At 39.2% G+C, this 23,000-nt stretch overlaps 1 protein-coding gene and 1 long non-coding RNA gene across 3 annotated transcripts in view; one reads left to right on the top strand and one right to left on the bottom strand.

Annotated features, from left to right (window-relative positions):
- The first annotated feature begins 1,734 nt into the window (after positions 1–1,734).
- The window catches only part of LOC129765610 (uncharacterized), a 38,033-nt gene continuing 16,767 nt past the window's right edge, over positions 1,735–23,000 (top strand). The window contains exons 1-2 of one of the 2 annotated variants that reach the window (XM_055766025.1): positions 1,735–2,764; positions 21,482–21,712. In XM_055766025.1, coding sequence (XP_055622000.1) covers positions 2,699–2,764; positions 21,482–21,712 — 297 coding nt within the window. In that variant the 5' untranslated portion in view covers positions 1,735–2,698. The remainder of the gene's footprint in view (positions 2,765–21,481; positions 21,713–23,000) is intronic. The other variant, XM_055766031.1, reaches the window with a different exon arrangement.
- LOC129765636 (uncharacterized) lies at positions 12,416–16,231 on the bottom strand. The gene is made up of 4 exons (XR_008741450.1): positions 15,563–16,231; positions 15,119–15,325; positions 14,414–14,732; positions 12,416–13,586 (listed from the first exon to the last, which is right to left on the bottom strand). It is a non-coding gene; the product is annotated as an uncharacterized LOC129765636 (long non-coding RNA).

Below are 23,000 nucleotides of genomic sequence, written 5' to 3'. Positions count from 1 at the left end.
GCTCCGCTCGTGATACTTGCTGCTACCACTAGTAGTAAGTAGTAGTAGTAGTAGTTTGCCGCTGCTTCTACTGCCATAGAAACTCAATGTGAGGCACAGCTCGCCTATTGACCACTCAGCTTCGATGCTCGCCTTGATATAAGCTGCTTCCACTATTGCTGCTGCTACTTGTTGTCCGTTCCACGTCCATTGTGAGAATGAATGATATCTACGAGTGCTTCCTCGTTTTATATCATTTGGTATGTGTGTACTACGCGCCTCCTACTTGCTTGCGGTACAAATATTTGGCTTATCGGGCGCGAAAAAGCGAAGCGAAGTTTTAATATAGCTTTTAAAAGTATGATATCATAACCCTTTTCATCATCGATGCTTTTTCAACAAATAGTCGCTCAATTGATCGAATACTTAAAAACAACGAATGTTCCATGATGAATTGAACGAAAATTTTAGACATTTCTAGCCGTTATACGACGGTTCCCTGTTAATTGCACCTGGTCAAAGAAAAAGCAAAACTTAACAATATTTTTGATCATAGTTTTACATCATTTTTATGATTAGTGGAAAACAATAAATTAAACTCTTTCGTTCAAAGCAATATCGATAGTCCTGAAAAGGACTGGTTGATTTCTCTGTTCATGTTCATGTTAATCGGATGTAGGCACTTGTTTACTTTTTAGCAGCGGTAGTTTTCTCCAAAGCCGTTGCTGCTTTCTTTGGCTTTGGCATCTTCGGCTTCTGTGCGTCGGTTTGCGTGGGGTTTCGTTGACACCACCACGGCAAGCTGAACGACGGGTAGCGTGTTTGATACCCTTCATGATGCCAAGAACACGTTCTCGTACTTCTGACGAAGAGAACGTGCCTGAAACGCTTCGCTCGTGATGCTTGCTGTTGCCACAAGTACTAAACCGGTTTCAGCAATCGTTGCTACTGTTTGCCGCTTTTTATGCTGCCATAGAAGCTCTATGTGAGGCGCAGCTCACATTTTGACCGCTCAACTTCGATGCTCGCCTTAAGAAAAGCCGCTTCCACTGCTGCTGCTATCCACTTGTTGTTGTCCGTTCCACGTCCGTTGTAAGAATGGATGAGATCCAAGTATACTCCTTCCTTTTATATCATTTGGTATGTGTGAAGTAGGCGCCTCCTACTCGATTTCCATGCAGCTTGCCGGTGAACGAACGAATCGGACGCGAAAATAAATGACGTCAATTTCGACCAATCAGGACTGGGTATTTCTGTTTGGATAGGGGTTGAGATTTTTCAATTGTTCGATAGTTAGTTACATGATAAATACTATTTTATTCAATGTGAAAAATTGTTATGGAGTGCCGGAATCGTTTGATGCAAAAATCTCACCAATCCATCATGAAATGAATTAGTAATAAGCGTTTGAAATTGGACATTTTTCACGACGTGATCGATTTTCGTTTTTCCATTTGTACCCCAATATATTCCCGAAAGACGTAATCCTACGTCAAAAGTTTAAGCAAACAAGTACTAAATATTTGCTCGTCGTGTTTTGTGTCGAAAATATTTGATCAGTACACGTTAATCAAATTTTATCTGTCAAAAAGAGTCAAATATTTGGCTTCCGTCAAACAGTGTATGAGCACCCTTAGTAAACAATCTATTCGCGACCCCCACTTGGCGGACGCCTCTGTGTTACTTTCTTTCCTGTTGTCGCATTCGCATTCGCACTTCGCGAGACGTCAAAATTTTTCTACCAGTTGCCATCCGTTTCTCGCTCGGTTTGGATTGTTTATGGGCAGCACAACACAAGGAGGAATCTTTGTATCGTACAAATTCTACTTTGCCTGGAGGTATTTTGTGCTGCCCAAATTAGTTGCGAATCTAATCGGGCTTGGCGCCCGCCTCCAGTTCATCGCGAGACGCTTTTTTCTTCTTCGAGTGTCCCGAAACGAACGAATCTAACGCGGGTAAACCAAGTGTTTCAGCAGTGTTTTGATTGTGGTTGTCCCCGAAGGGGTGGCACATCCAGTTTGGTACTTCTGGAGATTGCTGTTGAGGGATAGTGGAGCGTGAAATTGAGTGAGGGCAGGAAATACATGAGATATACATGAAAGTGAAAGCGCTTACTGCTATGTCTACTTGTTTGGCAATGCCCTAACGTGATTGTTCCAAAGGGATGAAACATCCAGTTTGGTCCATTTGTTTATGGTGGGGAACAGTGCAGCGTGAGATCGGGTGAGGGAAGAAAAACCATCAAAGTGAGTGTGCTTCTGCCAGTAGAATTGCGAAAGTAATGTATGTAGAAAAAGAAATACACATTAAAAGCTCATTCGCAAAGTAGATGTGTGAATACTTAAAAGAATTCTTCAGAGAAGGAACTAGCCCACTTGTGTGAAGTGATCTATGACCACACGAAATTATAATTTGGGAAGAAGAAATATCTTTTCCAGCTGTAAAAATTTATGGCATTGAATATGTCTGCTTTGATCAAACAGTGGATGTGAATCTTTTTAACCATCGCTATCTCGTCTTCATCAAATATCGTCCACAAGAAGCAGAGAAGAATAATTAGTTGTTTGCTCTGGAAAAGCAAATACAAAACTAGTGCTTAAAGTGTAACAACAAACCGAAATCATTCAAGTTGTCATCCTCGAATACACATCATCATAAAACCCTAACGAGCAGTGGGTCAACAACAACCGAGAGATATCTACGAGCCGTCGAGGAAACGATGGACAATCCCAGCTCACTTCCAGTTCTTTTGGTCACAGCAAACGTTGGTAGCGTTTTCGAAGATGTAAGTCAAACGATCTATGACGGGTAGACATATTTTTAGCACTCGTCTGCATATTGAACCCATTTGTATGCTAATCATATATAATCACATCATTGCTGCCCACATGGGTGGCTTTCAATGTTCTGACTGCTAATGTCTAGCGCTCGGGCGTCAACAATGTCCCACTTTTCCATAAGCTTCGAAACTACTCAGCAATGACATCGTCTTTGGTAACCGAAACTCCACCTAGCGAAACACTTGTTGTGATCGGTAGGTAATCGATCGATTCTATCGATAGTCGTCGCTTTGGGGATTGGTACAGCTAAGCCAACGCTTGCACTATGGACGATTTCCAAACAAGCAGGCGGACAAAAATAGTTTCATCATTTTTTCAACACTCCTGGTAATTTTTCTACTTGTTTTGATCGAAACAAGTTCCTTAAGATCATTTGTGACTACATTACGATCAAATCTTGATAGAGCTGTGATTTTTTTTTACATAAAAAGAGGAAATTATACATGGATTTGTTCCGAATTCAGCCTCTTCCCCTTTTAGTGGCTGCTCTCCCTATTCTAATTAGAGATGTGCCATCCGCTCATGAGAATCGACTCTTTGAAGTGAGTTGACACGGAACAGCTCGCAAAAAAAACAAACAGCTCTTCAGCCGGAGAGAAAGGAGAGAAAAGAGGTGTAGAATTGCAAAGAGCGTGTGAGTAGCGTTGCCAATGTTCCAGTTTTTTAAAATATTGTCCAGTTTTATCCAGTTTTTTATGTGGGTGCTTCATTTTACCAGGTTTTTGTAAAATATATTCATTATCCCTCCCTCACTCTTCCTATTCCTTGGCCAATTTAGTTTTTTGACATTTTTCGTTCGATCGGTCCAAAGTGTATCTTACGCACTCTCAGTGTTATTTTTCTCCTGCTTACACATCCGAAAATCAATACGGTTAGCGTGCAGTGCGTGTGGTGCCTTACCAAGCAGCAACGTGCCACAATGTCTTTGAGTTTATATAAATATTATATGTTCTAGGTCCTCCAAAACATTCTGAAGTTCAGACTAATTGATCTACAATGCCCATAACAAAAAAAATACCAAAAATTCATAGAGCCCGCGTGCTAGGCTGGCTTTGAGTTCATATAACGTCTTAGCATCAGACGTGATAGGTCCTCCAAATCATTCTGAAGCTCAGAAGATCATAGTGTCAATGTGTTCCATTGATATGAATATGAAAACCAAGTAATCTTCCTTTCGTTTACATCCGTTTACATCAATCGACCATTTGACGAAATGAAAATCCGATAATCTCATGCGTTACAACATGCGGGGAAGATTATTTTTAGATAATCTGAAAAGGAAAACCTGTACAATTATTTGGATCGGCTATACATTCCATTATTTTTCGCATCTTTTCCCATCGAAATCCAATCGCAACGTTGGAAAATTAGCTGTGGGAAACCTGAGAAGGTAACTGAGAGAACTTCTCGAAAATCAATCATCCCGGTGCTATTCATAGCGTATACACTTTACGGAACTCAATTCGCGACGGCGGAGAGTTATTATTAGGAAACCTGAAAAGATAACCAGAAGAACTCTAAAACTAATCGGACCGGCGATATATCGAACTCTAATCGAGAAGGGGAGAGTTATCTTTTGGAAACCTGAGAATCCGAGAGAACTTCTCTAGAACCCTGAAGATATTATGCATTGCGCGTACGCTTTATAGGAATCTCATCGGGACGGAGGAGAGTTATTTTTGGTAACCTGAGAAGGTAACCGAGAGAACTTCTCTAAATCCAATATTCCCGGCGATATGTTCCGTTATCAATCGCGCGTACTCTACACCGAACTTCAATCGCAACGGTGGAGAGTTATCTTTCTTTAGGTAGTAGCCACGAATAGCAACTTACAACCGTTCTCGTTATGGGTTTTGGGATGTTTTTTTTCGGACTTGCTACTATAGAAATCCGTCATTGGCAGGTAAAGTTTTTTATTTCATATTCTTCATGAGTGCGAAAAAGATAGCTGCGAAGATGGTCAATAAACACCACAGAAATGCCAAAATTCGAGAAGGAAAAGAACAGAAAATTCAGGTTAGGTTTGATGCAGTGATCTATAACCAGAAACCGTGTAATACGAGATTTTTTAAGTTTTATCCAAACAAAACCATATTTTTTAGAGGGTTTAGAAGAAAAGATCTTCAAATGTTGTTTCACAGTAATACTCGAGTGGTGGGAAACGTTAATTTAATCTGTTCGAATGGTTAATTCATGGTTTATTTCGCTATTTTATGATCTACTATACGCTTTGAGGGGAATACTATTTCTCGGACATTGGAATAAGTATAAAAATGATTTTAGATGAATCAAAGTCGAACTTCTTAAAGTAGAACGATTCCACAGGATCCAGTTTTCTTCCAGCTTTTTCAAGAGCAATCTTCCAGTTTTTTGAAAAATGTTATTGCGTGTGACCTGCAAGATTCAAATGAACTGACCGCCTCTCGCTCTTCGTGTTCTGACATCAGTTCAGTTTCAGCCAGCTGACTGGCTGGCTCGAGAATTACGCATGTGTGAGACTGCGACCAATGTTTCGTTCATTTTTTTCTTTTTCTTTTCCAATCGTGCTTCATTCTATTTCGCTGCTGTTCTGGTTGCCCGTTTTAGTCGGTACGATTTGAGGAGCACAAAATGGACCAATCAAAAAATGGGCACATAGTGCATTTTGACAATGCTTGATATTTCACAATTATTCAATTATTTATCTCAAGAAAAATGAAATGTTATTCGTTATGATAGATGCGTAGATATATTTCCTATCAATTGATGCAAAAACCTTTGCGATCTATTGAGAAATGCTCGAGTTATAAGCGTTCCAAATCTTGCATTTTTTCCTACTTGTTCAGTGGCTAGATTTTCATTTCACCCCCTATATCTTCCGGTTAGACGTAGTCCTACGTCAAAAATATTAATAGTAAACGAATTCGATCGAAGCTTCCTCTGGATTTATCATCTGATCACTCACCAATACTCCTGGAATACTTCATAGATAAGGAAGTGAAGCAGACGTCATCTAATCTCACTAACTTTTCAACGAATTGGACAAAATATAAGACATATATCTCCTCTAACATTCTCGATCTACCTCTGGATAACGAACATCATATCGAGGAAGCAGTTAACCAGCTCAGTGTACTCATGAAGAATGCTGCGAAGATAGCTACCCCACCTATGAAGCCTCAGAAACACAAAAAAATTATTACTTCCTCCCACATAAAAGCAGCAGTTGCAGAAAAGCGACGACTAAGACGAATCTGTTAAAACAAACGATCGCCAGAATCTAAAAACCAATTCAATGTGGCACAACGTAAATTAAGAAAGCTATTACAAGACGAGAAAGATGAAAAATTCCATAATTACTTAACTGAATTATCGCCAAATCAAAATAATAATTACTCACTATGGAAGGCAACTAAGAATCTAAAACGACCTCAGTTACAGGTCCCGCCGTTTAGAATGCCCTCTGGTAATTGGGCCAGAAGTGACGATGAAAAAGCAGCAACTTTTGCAAACCATCTTCAAAAAGTTTTCACTCCGAATCAATCCGGACCTAATCAAGAAACGCTCGAATTTTCTGGTGCTATAAACCAAAACAAAATGAAAATCAAACATCGGCTGGTGAGACATGTTATCAATAATCATATCAATGTGAAAAAGTCACCCGGTATCGACCACATCAACGGATATATGATCAAGGAACTACCTGACCTAGCAATTAAACCTCTAACGAGAATTTTCAACGCAATGACCCATAAAGGATATTTCCCCCAAGCATGGAAAATTTCGACCATCATTATGATTCCCAAGCCAGGGAAAGACGCACAGAAAGTGGAATCTTATAGACCTATCAGCATCCTTCCAATCTTCTCAAAAGTGTTCGAAAAAATTATCCTGATAAAATCAGCGCCCGAGATTGAAAGATTAATCCCGAATCATCAATTCGGATTCCGAGCAAAACATGGCACTATTGAACAAGTGCACCGATTGATAGAAGAAATTCGTAAAGTATATGAAGGCCGCGGATACTGCTCAGCGCTTTTTCTTGATGTAGCTCAAGCTTTCGATAAAGTCTGGCACGAAGGACTGCTCTATAAAATTAAAAATATGCTACCACAAGTATATGACATTATGCGTTCTTATCTACTGGGAAGAAAGTTTCATGTTCGGTATAACCAAACTCTATCACCAGAGCAAGAAATTTATGCTGGCGTTCCTCAGGGCAGTGTTCTTGGACCAGTTCTCTATCTCATCTACACAGCTGATCTCCCGACCGCGCGTAACTTAATGACTACAACATTCGCAGATGACACAGCTATTCTCAGCAGTCACAAAAACAGAACGATTGCTTCACGGGATCTCCAGGAACACATAACGGTCGTGGAAAAGTGGCTTCAAAAATGGAGAATTAAAGTAAATGAAACAAAATGTGTCCACGTTACGTTCACGCTTAATAAGAACACATGCCCACAAATTAAGTTCAATAGATCTGCAGTACCTCAATCGAATGAAATTAAATATCTTGGTGTACATCTAGATCGTCGTCTAACCTGGAAGAAACACATAGATGCGAAGAAAACGCAATTGAAGATGCGAGCAAAACAAATACATTGGCTAATCGGGAGGAAGTCGAAATTAAAACTAGAGTTCAAACTACTTCTATACAAATCCATGCTGAAACCTATTTGGCATTACGGCTGTCAACTATGGCAAACAGCTTCAGCAAGTAATATCGAAATCATCGAAAGAGTACAAAATAAACTGCTAAGACAAATTACTGGCGCCCCTTGGTACATCCGCAATAGTGGCATACATCGAGACTTAGGGATGGCGACGGTTAAAGAAGAACTTCATAAAACGAGGAGGAAATATGCGGAAAAGGTGAAGAATCATCCAAATCCACTAGCAAGGCGACTCGGTCAACCTATGGTAACACGTCTGAAGAAAAAAACCTTAATTATTTGAACGTGGTCAAACGTTAGTGTTGTGCTCCAGCACACATGTGAAATTTGAACTGTAAGAATTGACAACAAACGTAATACTTTATTATGTTAGAACTAATTGGATAACCAACTATTGTTATTTCCACATTATGGAAGATTCAATAAATGTATGTATGTATGAAAAAAAAAATAGAATCGCATGAAGATTACATGTTTCATGTTACTTTTCGTAAATGGTTAAGATTTCACAATGTATTGAAATTCCAAAAAATTCAAAAATTCATATCTCTATTTTGGTGAGTTTACCACGGCACCACTATACGTAAAACTTTGTTAAATTGGAAGAAAATATACAAAAAATATTAAAGGGAGGGTGTTTTGAGATATAAAAGTTTCGAATATTAAATGAAGTATTTGAGTAAGATTCAGTGGCGTGGAGCTTTCGCATCCGGGGTGGAAGTGTCGGGTTGCACCCCCTCTTTCTTCGCTATTTGTATATGATTATGCCGAATGGTGAAGTATTCGTCAATGTAGGGGTATTTTTGCACCCCTGAAAACGTGTACACGGAGGTGGTCAGCACCCCCAGCAGATCAGCAGGTCTTTTTCACAGTTAGATTTTTTAACTGTAAATTTAAAATGTTATTCTCCCTAAATTTATTTCCCAACAACATTGTCATACATCATATCTTAATCTGACATCTGGATTCTGATTTACGATTTTTTTAAAGAAAAATCAATGATTTTGATTACGCCCTTTTAATAAAGGTTGTGTCACATCAAATTGCATCACGGGAAAAATGCTGTAGAAATTCGCCCAGTAGACCGATCCTTTTGAAAATTTTAGACAGTAAAATAGAAACTATTAAACAACTTTTGGCATTTTCTTTTTATTCATACTTCGAGCCCAAGCCCGTATGCTCGCACCTTCCTCTTCACCCCGTCCATAAGGTTCTGTACAGCATCAGGTTGTAGTTTTTTTTTTGAACAGAAATCCATTTTCTCTTGAAGTCCGCCTCCGATTTGACAACTTTTGGGTTCTTCCGGGCCTGCTTCATAATCGCCCAATATTTCTCTATTGGGCGAAGCTCCGGCGCGTTGGGCGGGTTCATTTCCTTTGGCACGAAGGTGACCCCGTTGGCTTCATACCACTCCAACACGTCCTTTGAATAGTGGCACGAAGCGAGATCCAGCCAGAAGATGGTCGGGCCCTCGTGCTGCTTCAATAGTGGTAGTAAGCGCTTCTGTAGGCACTCGTTAAGGTAAACCTGCCCGTTTACCGTGCCGGTCATCACGAAGGGAGCGCTCCGCTTTCCGCAAGAGCAGATCGCTTGCCACACCATGTACTTTTTGGCAAACTTGGATAGTTTCTGCTTGCTCCTCCGTTTCCTCCGGAACGCTGAATTTGTCCTCTGCGGAGAAGAACAACAGGTCCGGCAGCTGACGAAAGTCCGCTTTGACGTAGGTTTCGTCGTCCATTACCAGGCAATGCGGCTTCGTCAGCATTTCGGTGTACAGCTTCCGGGCTCGCGTCTTCCCCAGCATGTTTTGCCTTTCGTCGCGGTTAGGAGCCTTCTGAACCTTGTATGTACGCAGGCCCTCCCGCTGCTTGGTCCGCTGGACGAATGAACTTGACAAATTCAGCTTATTGGCGACATCCCGGACCGAACTTCTCGGATCACGTCTAAACTGCTTAACTACGTGCTTGTGATCTTTTTCACTGACGGAGCATCCATTTTTGCCGTTCTTCACCTTCCGGTCGATGGTTAGGTTCTCGAAGTATCGTTTTAGTACTCTGCTGACCGTGGATTGGACGATTCCCAGCATCTTACCGATGTCCCGATGTGACAACTCCGGATTCTCGAAATGAGTGGATTAATTCACGACGCTTTTTTTCGTTTGACGACATTTTTCCAAATTTACGAAAAATTGACAGTGAAGCATGGCCAACGTGATCTATACACTCTTATCTGATTATAAGCGAAAGCTGAAGATATAATTCCTAAAAATAAAATTTCTACAGCGTTTTTTCCGTGATGCAATTTGATGATACACACCCTTTATATCAGCCGTAATTAAAACTGGTCATATGATAATGAAAATAATGATGTCAAATCGGAGAGTTTCGGGTCAGCAGTCGGCTGATTTGGGGTGGAATTGTTCTATAGGAAACAGAAAACAGATCGGCAACAGCCACTTGTCCGATGTTTGTCCGCCTGAAAACCCATAGTGGCTTGGCTAGTTGAGAGAGATGTACCACACACAGCACCCGTCTGCTGGCACTACTGGTTGGACCGGTATTTGCGGCACAAACCAGCGTTTCGCGTTGAGCGGTAATTACCACCTTTATATGCCTTCTCATTTATATGGGCTGCTGTTTTTTACTCTACGACAACATGCGTGTCGTCTTCGCGTGGCTTTTCATTCCATCTTTGATTTTTTTCTCCGATGATGTATTTGACCACTGACTAACTATTTTTGCGATAGGACTAGCCATCACTTTGCGATTAAAATATACTTGAATGACGCCCGGAACACACGGGCGTTGCTATTTCACAATTATGACTAAACGCTATTTAACAATCCCAGAGCTAATTTGATATGACTGTCGCGCATCGAAATTCTCAAGAGCGCAAAAGCGCGCGCGTTTGCCCGCTTACGCTGTGTCGTCGCCCAGCAAACAGCCTGTGGCAAGTTGCGTCAACAGAACGAGGTATCGCACGATTTACGACAAAACGCCGACAACTTGCGTAGAATAGCAACAGCGCCACGATCTCTGAGGCAGAATATGAAACGAAGTTAATCGCAATCGGTCGTTGCACGCGGCCAGAATACAATTCACGATAAAGACAAAATTTGTATTTACAAACATTCCGCATGCCATGGCGCTAGTATTGTAGTATTCCTATATATAGCTTCGAGGAGCAAGAATAACTGCAATTAGCATTCAACGAAAGTGCTTACCATCAGGATCTTTCGCATTCGTCAAGTGTCGAGCATTGTGAAGGTGCTCCGCTTCTAACAGGTCATCGGAATGATTAGCCTCACACCCATAGCGAAGTGACGCGCAAACAGTGGTTTCCGTTTGGCTTCAATCAGAGCAGCTAAAGAACGTAGGGGAGGACGGGGTAAGAAGCCCACCCGGGGTAAGATGACCACTCTCTAGATTATTGAAACAATCAAATATTGGACAATTATAACACATTAGTTTGGTGTATTGCATTATACTCAATCATGTATACTCATTTTTGCATGTGTATAGGTGAAATGTCATGATAAACAATACAAATAAACTAATTCAGATGGCGGCGAGCCCCGATTTGTTATTTTGCTTGCAAGAAATTTAGTGTTTTAGTGGTGAATATGGACATGTCCTGTGAAACCAATGTTACAATAATAAACACACGGGCCGTGTGAGTGTGTTTGTATAGAAAACGGTGTGAGTGTGTTTGTATAGAGAACATCATCAAGGCGCATTCATGATAAATTTGATGTTTTTTTTTCAGATACCAAATATAATAAATTTTAATTATGATAATTTCGCAAGGGTTGTACATTAAGCACGTTATAGTTACCTATAACCTATAAATAACACCTTCCACTCTTGTCACGCTTGATCTAAAATACAACGACCTTGATATGTAGCACAATTTTGCCGAAAACAATCATCCCCTAAATGCCTAGATTCACGAGTCACTTCGTGTGGCCATCTCACCCTTAGTGGTGGCCAACTTGACCCGTCATGATTTCAGTAGCACCTTTTTCATGCCTTTTTTAATTTATCATATAACATTATGAAATAAAAAGAAAAGCTTTCGGACGTCAACGTGATTGCGGAAAACATCCTAAAGACTGATGCTGACATAATGAAATGCCTCAATTTTGTATGCATTGTGTTTTTACTCTCGTGTAACTTTTCAAAAGGTCCAATGTAACATTTTCGTCTACTCGAGCAAAACGAAGTTGAAGACCCGAACATTATTCCGCGAATTGTCTTAAAAGCTATCGATCTTTATTGCTCCTCTCACCACTAGCGTTCAAGAATAACTCTGAAAAAGCATGAAACGAGTAGGTCGTTTCAGAGATATTTTATTAGAGTTACGCCTATTGGTATATCACCTGCACTGCTAGAATCAGACACTCAAAATAATCGATCAAGATCTTAGTAGTCCTCGGCGAAGATTCTAGATTAACGGATACCCAAAGAATAATGTCAGAACCGGAAGTAGTGATAGGATTAATGAGAGTTTCTCTAGAAGATTCGAAAGGTTTCGCAATCGAGAAGAATACCATAAGCGATCTTTCCATTCTGAGCCGCCGAGCGAAACAGTTCAAAAAAGTGAAAGTAGAGTGATTAGATTTTTTTTATTGAGGTATAATTGAAAAAAAAACAAAGAGATTTCCTTTTTACAGTTTTCTGTTTCCAGAAATTTTCGGAGTGATTCGAATAAAGTAGGATAAGAAAATCGTGAGTTGTGCGATTATTCGAATCGATTTACAGTAAGTTTATTGTTAAATATAAAAAAATGCTTTTGTTCATTGTGTTCATTTAATTAGGACAATTGTACAATCGTGTACAAATAGTTAGCAGTGATAATAATAAGTTGCAGCAGTGTGTATTTGCACCCAGAAAACGGAGGTAATTTTTATAAAAACAAAATTGGTTTGGTGGATTTTTTTTTAATAAAAGGCAATTTGTACAGCCTTGGTGGCTCCGTGTGTAGGTTGTATTTTGCGTTTTGGCGATCAGCCATCGCCTGCGAAGTGGTGCTCGGTAAATTCCCCGGAGTGGTCTATCGCCTCGTGGTTGCGGACCACTATAGACCATTCTGGAGCGCGTTGGTCATCGAGAGGGAAGCTCGGCCCCGTGTGTGTTGCCCGCCATACGCGACCCTACTCCGGCACGGTTGTACTCAGGACGGGAAAGTCTACCAACGCCAGCGTGATTTACCGAAACTCACGTCGGTGCGAGGTTTGGTGTCTGAGCGGTGAGATCACCACGCTGCTCCACCTTTTGGATGCCCCACCGTTGCTGCAAGTCCATACCGGTATAGAATTTCAAAATCCGTGAGTACCCTGAAAAACCAATACGTGATAGCACGGACCACCACCACCGTTACACAGAACACCAAACAAATTAGTAGGGACACCACATTGTACCAGTAGAAATACTAGAGTTTAGGTAACAACACATAACAGAGTGACGTCACAATCGGAGAATTGTTGAGTATTAGGAGTTAGGTTTTTGACGAAAATAAGAAACAAAACATTGGAGAAAATTTCTGGAAACGTTTTGGTAGTTTTTCCATTAAACAGTTTAAAATTGGTAAAATTAATTTTTCTTTTGGTAAGAAAGAAAAGATCGGTTTAGAGTTGGAGGAAAGAAATTTTTCGAATCGTTTAGTGAATATTTTTCTGAAGTGTGGGAAAAGCAAATTGAAGGAGGATACTGTGGTGAGGCCTACGGTACGCGCTAGTCCGGGCATCCATTCATCCGAATCCCGACAGAAGACCTCGGTCTTCTGGCGCAAAAGTCGGCGATTTTGCAGGCCCACACGGGACCCCCCTTACATTGGCGCCCAACTTTATAATTCACGACCCTGTGAGTTACGTTTAGGTTAATTTTTTTTTAATTAGTTTTAATATTTGAAATATAGGAAATTTTAGTATTAAGAAAATTGAATTTAGGAAATTTAAGTCTGATTCGATTAGGTAGATTAATCAATAGATTGAATTCGGGAAATTTTTGGTGAAGGTTGATTTTATTTTTGAATTTTTGGGTGTGGGACATTTTCTTTTTATTATTATTTGAATTATTTTTATTGAATACATTCTGCTTGTGTTGGTTTTCTGAAAAGAAAAGAAAGGAAATCAATTTAGCATAATGGCTGAAGGCGAAATATGGATGATAAATCCATATGATTTAAGCGACAACGAATTAGAATATGAATTGGAAATTAGAAAACAGAATATCAAGGAATCAGTACAGCAGAAAAGAGAACGATTGAGGAATATTTTTCAGAGTGAAGAAAAAGGAAGTAATACATGGAATATAGAAAGTAATATGGGAGAGGAATTACCTTTGGTAAATAGGAAATTGAAGAAAATCGAAGCAGGTTTGAAAGAAAATGTTCAAGTGAAATGGATTTCGCAATTGCGTCATTGGCGAGAAAGAATTAATAGAACGGAAACTATAGATTTGGCACAAGAAGATCAGAAATTTGAGACGCTAATACGAATTTCGAAATTAATAGAGACGTATAAAACGTTAGCGAGAAGGTTGATGAATTTGAGTGATAGAGAAGAAAATGGGGAATCGGAATCGCCGGAAAGTAAAGTAAAGGCGGAGGAAAATATCACGTTGTTGGATCAAAGTTTACAATTTGAGAGTAGTTTTGCAAAAGGAATAAAAGAAAGCATGAAAGTTAGTAAAATTTCTCCCATTAAAACAGTTGATGGATCTTCTGGAAGTCGCAGCAAGGACCAGAAGGTAAAATCAAAAACACATGATCAGGAAAAGGTAGACAGGAAAGAGGTAAAAGGCCATACAGAGAAAAAGAAGGAAGAGGGAAAATCAGGTGCAGCAGGAAGCGATAAAAATAAGAAGAATGGGAAATCTGAAAAAGAGGATAAGAAACGAAACAATCAGGATAAGAAACATAAAAAGAAGAAATTACCCGAGAGTTCGTCTTCGGACTCAGAGAGCTCTTCATTGGACTCTTTAAGCAGTTTGCTTTCAACGAGCTCCTCCTCGACGTCCTCGTTAAACAGTCTGTCGGACAACAACAAAAATTCTCATCGACGAAATCATAAATTCCGCCATTTCCGTTTGGATAAATGGGGTATCCAGTTCAGTGGTGATCCTCAGGGAATGGAAGTTTCCGACTTCGTCTTCCAAGTAAACGAACTGATGGTTGCCGAAAGAATTCCAGATGATTGTTTCCTGGATCAGGCATACATTTTGTTTTCAGGCGAAGCACGTCGATGGTATTTTACCTACAAAAGAAAATATTCATCATGGAATAAATTTTCTAAACAGTTGATAATACGATTCGGAGATCCTAATAAAGATAGGAAAATTTTGCAAGAAATTAAAGACAGAAAACAGAGAAAGGGTGAATCTTTCGTAGCTTTTTGTTCAGAAATTGAAAGCTATGTAAACAAACAAAATTAAGGCAATTTAATAACAAAACACGCAAAGACGTTAATGATAAAAAGACATGAAGCTATGTATAAAAACAACAAAAGTGAGCATAACAGCTTAATAAAAAAAAAAAATACGCGAAGACGGAAAACGAGAATATTAGAGAGCTATGTACGTAAACCAAATCATAAAAAAAAATGATGCTTAAACACGCTTAGACGGTAAATTTAAAACTCACCAATCCATTTACTTGTCGCAGAATAATCCATTTCAAAATGAGAGCGACTTCGTCAGGAAAATGGAGAAGAGTTCAGAAACCTGAAAAAAAAAAGAAAGTTAGTATAGTCATAATTATAAAAATACTTACCTGAATGATACGGTTGGAATTCCATTAACTGTTTATTTTGGGATTTATTTCATCGAAGGAAACCAGCTAAACTTTAACCTACGAGGGAAAAAAATATTAGAAATATATGGGATAAATAAAGGAATTACATTAGGGATAGGAGAAGAATGAAAACAATAGTAAATATGAAGTCATTGACCAGAGGTCAAAGACCTCAGATAGAGTAAATAGAACAAAGACAACAAACGAAGGAATGAATTCGGACAAGAACATTCGATATAGGAAAGAAATGACAGAAACAAGGAATAAATAGAATAAAATAAAATAAGTACTTACCATTTTGCAAATACAGCACCACTTTTGATTAAAAAAAAAAAAAAACACTACATTTTGGATACTTTTTTTCTAAATGGAGCTATCATAACAAAGTAGCTGCCATCAACTGATTCCGTCACTCAACTACAATAGTCAAACAATAGTATCCGAGAGTAAGGTGTGAGAGAGTATAATTTCCGAGGTTGGTAGAGATTTGGTTCATTTTCCATATGTTCCTAGGGAGTGTGATTTGGGATGCGCGTAGGCATTTTGGCTGCGTACACTTGAGAAAAATTGGGTCTCAGTGCACTGGCAGTATATGCTCTGACGGCATCAATTGGTCTATGTTTTCCAATACATACATTGGAGTTAATGCATAGGGTAAATTTGTCTTTTTCCGCGAAGGAAAGACATAGTATTTTTCCGATATTACTTTCGGAAATATGAATTGGGGTAAGTTTGTTCCAATTGATTAATTGGAGGTTTTTATTCGGTAATTACATTCCAATTCGTAAATTGGAGGTGATTTGGTCGATTTTATACTTTTGAGCACACTCGAGGATACTATGAAATTTCACATATACAATTCCCATAAATTACAGATATTTTAAATAAGGTGCTGTTTTGCAAGTTGTAAATAAATTAAAAATTTATCAGACATTTTGTAAATATATATTGTGGTTGTTTATATTTAATTTTTGGTTATAATTTGGGAAGTTTGGACAATAGTTTTTTTTTTCAATTTCGGGCAATTTGGATAATTCTAAATAAGAAAGATAGTGTTATGTATAGACGAACAATGTTAATGTGAAGAAAATATATTTCATATATTTTTTTGGGGAGAGTAGGGAGTGATGAAACGAGTAGGTCGTTTCAGAGATATTTTATTAGAGTTACGCCTATTGGTATATCACCTGCACTGCTAGAATCAGACACTCAAAATAATCGATCAAGATCTTAGTAGTCCTCGGCGAAGATTCTAGATTAACGGATACCCAAAGAATAATGTCAGAACCGGAAGTAGTGATAGGATTAATGAGAGTTTCTCTAGAAGATTCGAAAGGTTTCGCAATCGAGAAGAATACCATAAGCGATCTTTCCATTCTGAGCCGCCGAGCGAAACAGTTCAAAAAAGTGAAAGTAGAGTGATTAGATTTTTTTTATTGAGGTATAATTGAAAAAAAAACAAAGAGATTTCCTTTTTACAGTTTTCTGTTTCCAGAAATTTTCGGAGTGATTCGAATAAAGTAGGATAAGAAAATCGTGAGTTGTGCGATTATTCGAATCGATTTACAGTAAGTTTATTGTTAAATATAAAAAAATGCTTTTGTTCATTGTGTTCATTTAATTAGGACAATTGTACAATCGTGTACAAATAGTTAGCAGTGATAATAATAAGTTGCAGCAGTGTGTATTTGCACCCAGAAAACGGAGGTAATTTTTATAAAAACAAAATTGGTTTGGTGGATTTTTTTTTAATAAAAGGCAATTTGTACAGCCTTGGTGGCTCCGTGTGTAGGTTGTATTTTGCGTTTTGGCGATCAGCCATCGCCTGCGAAGTGGTGCTCGGTAAATTCCCCGGAGTGGTCTATCGCCTCGTGGTTGCGGACCACTATAGACCATTCTGGAGCGCGTTGGTCATCGAGAGGGAAGCTCGGCCCCGTGTGTGTTGCCCGCCATACGCGACCCTACTCCGGCACGGTTGTACTCAGGACGGGAAAGTCTACCAACGCCAGCGTGATTTACCGAAACTCACGTCGGTGCGAGGTTTGGTGTCTGAGCGGTGAGATCACCACGCTGCTCCACCTTTTGGATGCCCCACCGTTGCTGCAAGTCCATACCGGTATAGAATTTCAAAATCCGTGAGTACCCTGAAAAACCAATACGTGATAGCACGGACCACCACCACCGTTACACAGAACACCAAACAAATTAGTAGGGACACCACATTGTACCAGTAGAAATACTAGAGTTTAGGTAACAACACATAACAGAGTGACGTCACAATCGGAGAATTGTTGAGTATTAGGAGTTAGGTTTTTGACGAAAATAAGAAACAAAACATTGGAGAAAATTTCTGGAAACGTTTTGGTAGTTTTTCCATTAAACAGTTTAAAATTGGTAAAATTAATTTTTCTTTTGGTAAGAAAGAAAAGATCGGTTTAGAGTTGGAGGAAAGAAATTTTTCGAATCGTTTAGTGAATATTTTTCTGAAGTGTGGGAAAAGCAAATTGAAGGAGGATACTGTGGTGAGGCCTACGGTACGCGCTAGTCCGGGCATCCATTCATCCGAATCCCGACAGAAGACCTCGGTCTTCTGGCGCAAAAGTCGGCGATTTTGCAGGCCCACACGGGACCCCCCTTACAAGCAATCGTAGCTGTTGTTCCGTGACTTGAGTTTTAAGTTGAAGCCACGGAGCGAAAAATGTTACATTGGACGTTTTGACTGCCCGCGTTTGCACATTGGACATATTGCGTTGCACGATAAGAATTTGAAACTAACTACTATACATCGATCCAAAAATCAGCATTTCGTTCTAAGAACAGATCATTATTGTTATCACCCGTTGAATTAAACTAAAATCGATAACAACACCTGTAAGAAACAAAAACTCAAAACGACCGAAGTACGATTTTGTGTTGTTTTGACTGCTTTGTTACTTCGGACGTTTCGGGCGTCGGAGGAAAGTGGCGTTCGAAGTAACAGCCGGGTGCTTAAAATCCGAATCTGTACATTGGATATTTTTTGTATCGGCAATAAAAAATGAAGAAGATAGATACGTGAACGACTGTTTTTGTAATGCATTCAATGATTGAAAACTAATAGCGTGCATCCATTAACTCGATTCATTTACATATGTTACATAGAACTTTTCCAAAAGTTACGCGAGAATTGTACTCTATGCTTAGGGTGGCAGTCTTACCCCGTCCTCCCCTACCGTTCGATTTTTATTTCTCCTTTTTGTATGGATCGGAAACGCTGATGGGTAAATCCAATAATTATACGGATACGGTTTTCAGCCGGTTCTTTCCACTGTTGATTAGAAGGTGATAACTGCATTATCATGTTAGTGTCAAATGAGACGCAGTTCGAGAAATTCCGACGAATTTCGGTAGCTTGGAGGAAATGGAACGCATGTTATTACGCACCTAATGTACGGTACTGTGGAGACTATTTTCCATGCTACGGAAGAGCGCTTTTCAAGGAATATCCACAAGATAGAATAATATTTTTTTAACAAAAAAAAAATGGATTACCGTTTTGTCTTATATTCCGAACAGTCTCAAATTCCGAACACTTGATTTTTAAATGTAAATTTACTAAACTTTTATGTTATAAATAAATGAATAATATGAACACAGACATTCTTTGAGGTATAGGCTTCATTTTGACATCATTTACAGGTGTCGATACAGCCTATAATTTATAATATTAGACAATTGCAAAAAAGTGACAGTCTAGCTAGAAAATAGAAAATATATGAACCTATAATAAATGGGCGAAAAACATGATATGTTATGCAGAAATCTTCATTAAAATTAATATTGAAGTAGCGTTCAGAAAATGAATCAAGTTTCTACGCATGATTCAAATTCCGAACACTTAATTTTCAAATGTAAATTTACTCAACTTAAATGTTATAAATAATTTAATATTCAAAACCCTGACATTCTTTGGGTTATAGACTTCATTTTATTATCATTTAAATGTATCGATACCGATATAGCGCCCTTTGTCCTGAAACCATGTAAACTATAAGAAACAAATATATCAATATTATATAAATATATCAATAATAAATATATCAATAATAACAAAAGCAAAATCCTTTTTTTTACAAGTATAACATTTTTCCAAAAAAAAACTAGCTAATTGACTTTAATTTGATATATCGATCATATGAATCGGTCCAGTAGTTTAAAAGTTATGTGTTTTTTCAAACAATGCATTTTTGCTGTTCGTAATTTGAGACAAAAGTGTTCGGAATATGAGTCAGTGGCAAAAAAGGTGTTCGGAATTTGAGACAAAAGTGATGCATTTGCATTTGTAAATCAATTTTATTGTAGTGAAATGAAAAAGAAGGCTCCAAAAATCAAATTAATTTCGCGAAAGAGTACCATTTTGAGTAATGAGACACTGTTCAATGACCATCAAAGCTTAAGTGTTCGGAATATGAGACAAAACGGTATGTTAGTATACTATTTGAATTCAGATTCGAAAATTTGTTGGCATAATTTTAACCTATGCACAAACTGTAAACATGGCCGGGCTTTTTAATGTTAGAGGGGTACTATCCTACACGGAATGCGTGATTTGTTCATACTTTTTTAAATTCTTACCCTTACTCTTTTTACCATGCTTCTTAGCGCTTCCAACGGCGTCTTCAATACAATTCCAGTAGGCACGGCGGTTAGTGGATACTGTGATAGGGTTGAGATCGGATAGGGCTTTCATAGATGAATGGGGTGAATGAGATAATGGGGCTGAAGGAATCGAATTTGAAGCTACTGCAATTAATATGTGTTAATAATAAATGTTAATAATTCATATCCAATGGCTTTTTGTCCGACTTTGACGTTGAGTTTTCGGTACAGATCATACAATTCATGCTTGCAAGCTTCAAAAATTGTCGCGTCATCAGAATGAATCTGTGATGGAAGTCCGTGGTGCCCGACGAATTGGCGAAGTGTGGATAGGAATCCAATCGTTGAAAGGCCCATAACAAAAGTCCTAGATGTAATGATTTTGTTGTGAAACATATGAAAACAGCAATACAACATTTCATCGGGGCAGCCTGGCGGTGAGGGGGCTTCAAAAAATGAAAGGTCTGCCGAAGACATTGCCAGTCTACTTACCAACATTTCTTGAATTCTTGATATTCTTTGGGAAACAAGGCCCGTGCCGATTTCTGTACCCGCTACATATAGCCATGAGTAACAGTTTGAATAAAAGAAACGTAATTTACGATGATAGTTTTCCATGAATTCGAATGGAGCTTCAGCAATGTAAACCACGGTTGAGTTCGACCGAAATAGGGATAGGCATGATCCAATTGGTTGGTGTTTAGTCAGACCGGACTAAGTAAGAGAATAAGAAAAAAATAGTTAATAGTACCAAACAGTCAAGCATTTTTTGATCTACATTCTACGTTTATCAGATCGCATTTATGTTGCAAACAGCCAGGTTGATGGCATAAATTTATTTCGACTGATCAACAAAAATTGATAACAGTATGCAGTCAGAGTGGACCAAATGCATACGACCATAGCGATTAGAGAGCGAATATTGGATTTCTCCGCATCAGAAGATTCTTCTTTTTGGCCTTCAATTAACACGGGAAAATAACTCGTATGAAAAAACTATGCTATATGATAAAATATTCGATTAAACTTTTGTATAACTATTAATTGTCTCATAGTTATAGAAAATTTAATTGACTATTTTATCAAATATTATTTCTCTAGCTGCACATAGCTCTATTCTCGGGATTGTTAATAGCTCATCTATCAGGATTCAGTTCAAAAGCTATTGATAGTTTTTTTTAATTTTCGCTTCCCAAATGGCAACACGAAGCTCTCCAACGCGAAATAACGAATGGCAATGCAAAAGTCCACTGACAAAAGACATGCAGGCCGAGGTGTTTGCTAGGTGAAATTAGACACTACATGGACAATTAAATATGATTAAAACACCTCTAAAAAATAAAACTACAATGACTGACCGGTGTATTTTTCTCTGAATCCCAAAAAATTAAGAATGACGTACAGTGGTGTCTTGGTAAACTCACCAAAATGGAGATATGAATTATTGGAATTTTTTTAAATTTCAATACTTTATCATTTTTTTTAAAGAATGATCAATGATTTAAAAAAAAATAAATTGACTGTCTATATATCTGACTAATATGTTCTCCTATCTTCATCCCATCTATCATACAGCCCTCCCGCCTTCTGTACATCTGGATCAAGGAGTTTCTCGGCCATGTGGCGGTCCGGCGGCCGGTCTTCATCGCATTGCACCTGCAAGAGGTCGGCGGCAAAACGTACGAAAAATCGATGGAGTACGTGCAGGAGTTCATCAAGAATCTGTGCGAGTCGGCCGAGCTGGCCGACTACAACCGGATCCGGGTGTATCTCGATGAGGATTACAACTCGGCGGAACACTTCACGGTACGGATATGCAGCGGCGGGCTGCTGGCTGCTTTAGTTTCATAATCATTGTGTTAGCGAAGTTGTTAGCCAAGGAGGGTGTAGTATCGATTTTCCGTGTTTTCCCTGGAGCGAGACAAAAAAAGGAAAAGTAGCGTGGAAAGGATGGAAATTCAATTTATTTGAATGTCAGCAATTTAGCTGGCACGCAAAGGTACGGCTGGGGGATTGTCTCGCTTGGGACATCAAAAGAGACAAGTGTATATTTAGCTGATTGGATTCAGATTTGTGTAGCAGAAAGAAAGGTTTTATGGGACAAAGCAGCTGTTACTGTGAGGTGGGTTGATCCAGACAGCTTTTATTAAGTTTTAACGGGTCTATTCGCCGAACGCAGATTGATGAGAACCCCGTCATCCTTGTGAGAAAACCACAAACAGATAGGTATAAAGGGTGTGTCACATCAAATTGCATCACGGAAAAAACGCTGTAGAAATTTAATTTTTAGGAATTATATCTTCAGCTTTCGCTTATAATCAGATAAGAGTGTATAGATCACGTTGGCCATGCTTCACTGTCAATTTTTCGTAAATTTGGAAAAATGTCGTCGAACGAAAAAGAGCGTCGCGAATTAATCCTGCGCACTCATTTCGAGAATCCGGAGTTGTCACATCGGGACATCGGTAAGATGCTGGGAATCGTCCAATCCACGGTCAGCAGAGTACTAAAACGATACTTCGAGAACCTAACCATCGACCGGAAGGTGAAGAACGGCAAAAATGGATGCTCCGTCAGTGAAAAAGATCACAAGCGCGTAGTTCAGCAGTTTAGACGTGATCCGAGAAGTTCGGTCCGGGATGTCGCCAATAAGCTGAATTTGTCAAGTTCATTCGTCCAGCGGACCAAGCAGCGGGAGGGCCTGCGTACATACAAGGTTCAGAAGGCTCCTAACCGCGACGAAAGGCAAAACATGGTGGGGAAGACGCGAGCCCGGAAGCTGTACACCGAAATGCTGACGAAGCCGCATTGCCTGGTAATGGACGACGAAGCCTACGTCAAAGCGGACTTTTGTCAGCTGCCGGGCCTGTTGTTCTTCTCCGCAGAGGACAAATTCAGCGTTCCGGAGGAGATTCGCAAGCAGAAACTATCCAAGTTTGCCAAAAAGTACATGGTGTGGCAAGCGATCTGCTCTTGCGGAAAGCGGAGCGCCCCCTTCGTGATGACCGGCACGGTAAACGGGCAGGTTTACCTTAACGAGTGCCTACAGAAGCGCTTACTACTACTATTGAAGCAGCACGAGGGCCCGACCATC

The sequence above is a fragment of the Toxorhynchites rutilus genome, chromosome 1 (genome assembly GCF_029784135.1).
Source record: "Toxorhynchites rutilus septentrionalis strain SRP chromosome 1, ASM2978413v1, whole genome shotgun sequence".
Lineage (NCBI taxonomy): Eukaryota > Metazoa > Arthropoda > Insecta > Diptera > Culicidae > Toxorhynchites > Toxorhynchites rutilus.
This window is presented reverse-complemented; position numbering and strand designations above follow the sequence as displayed.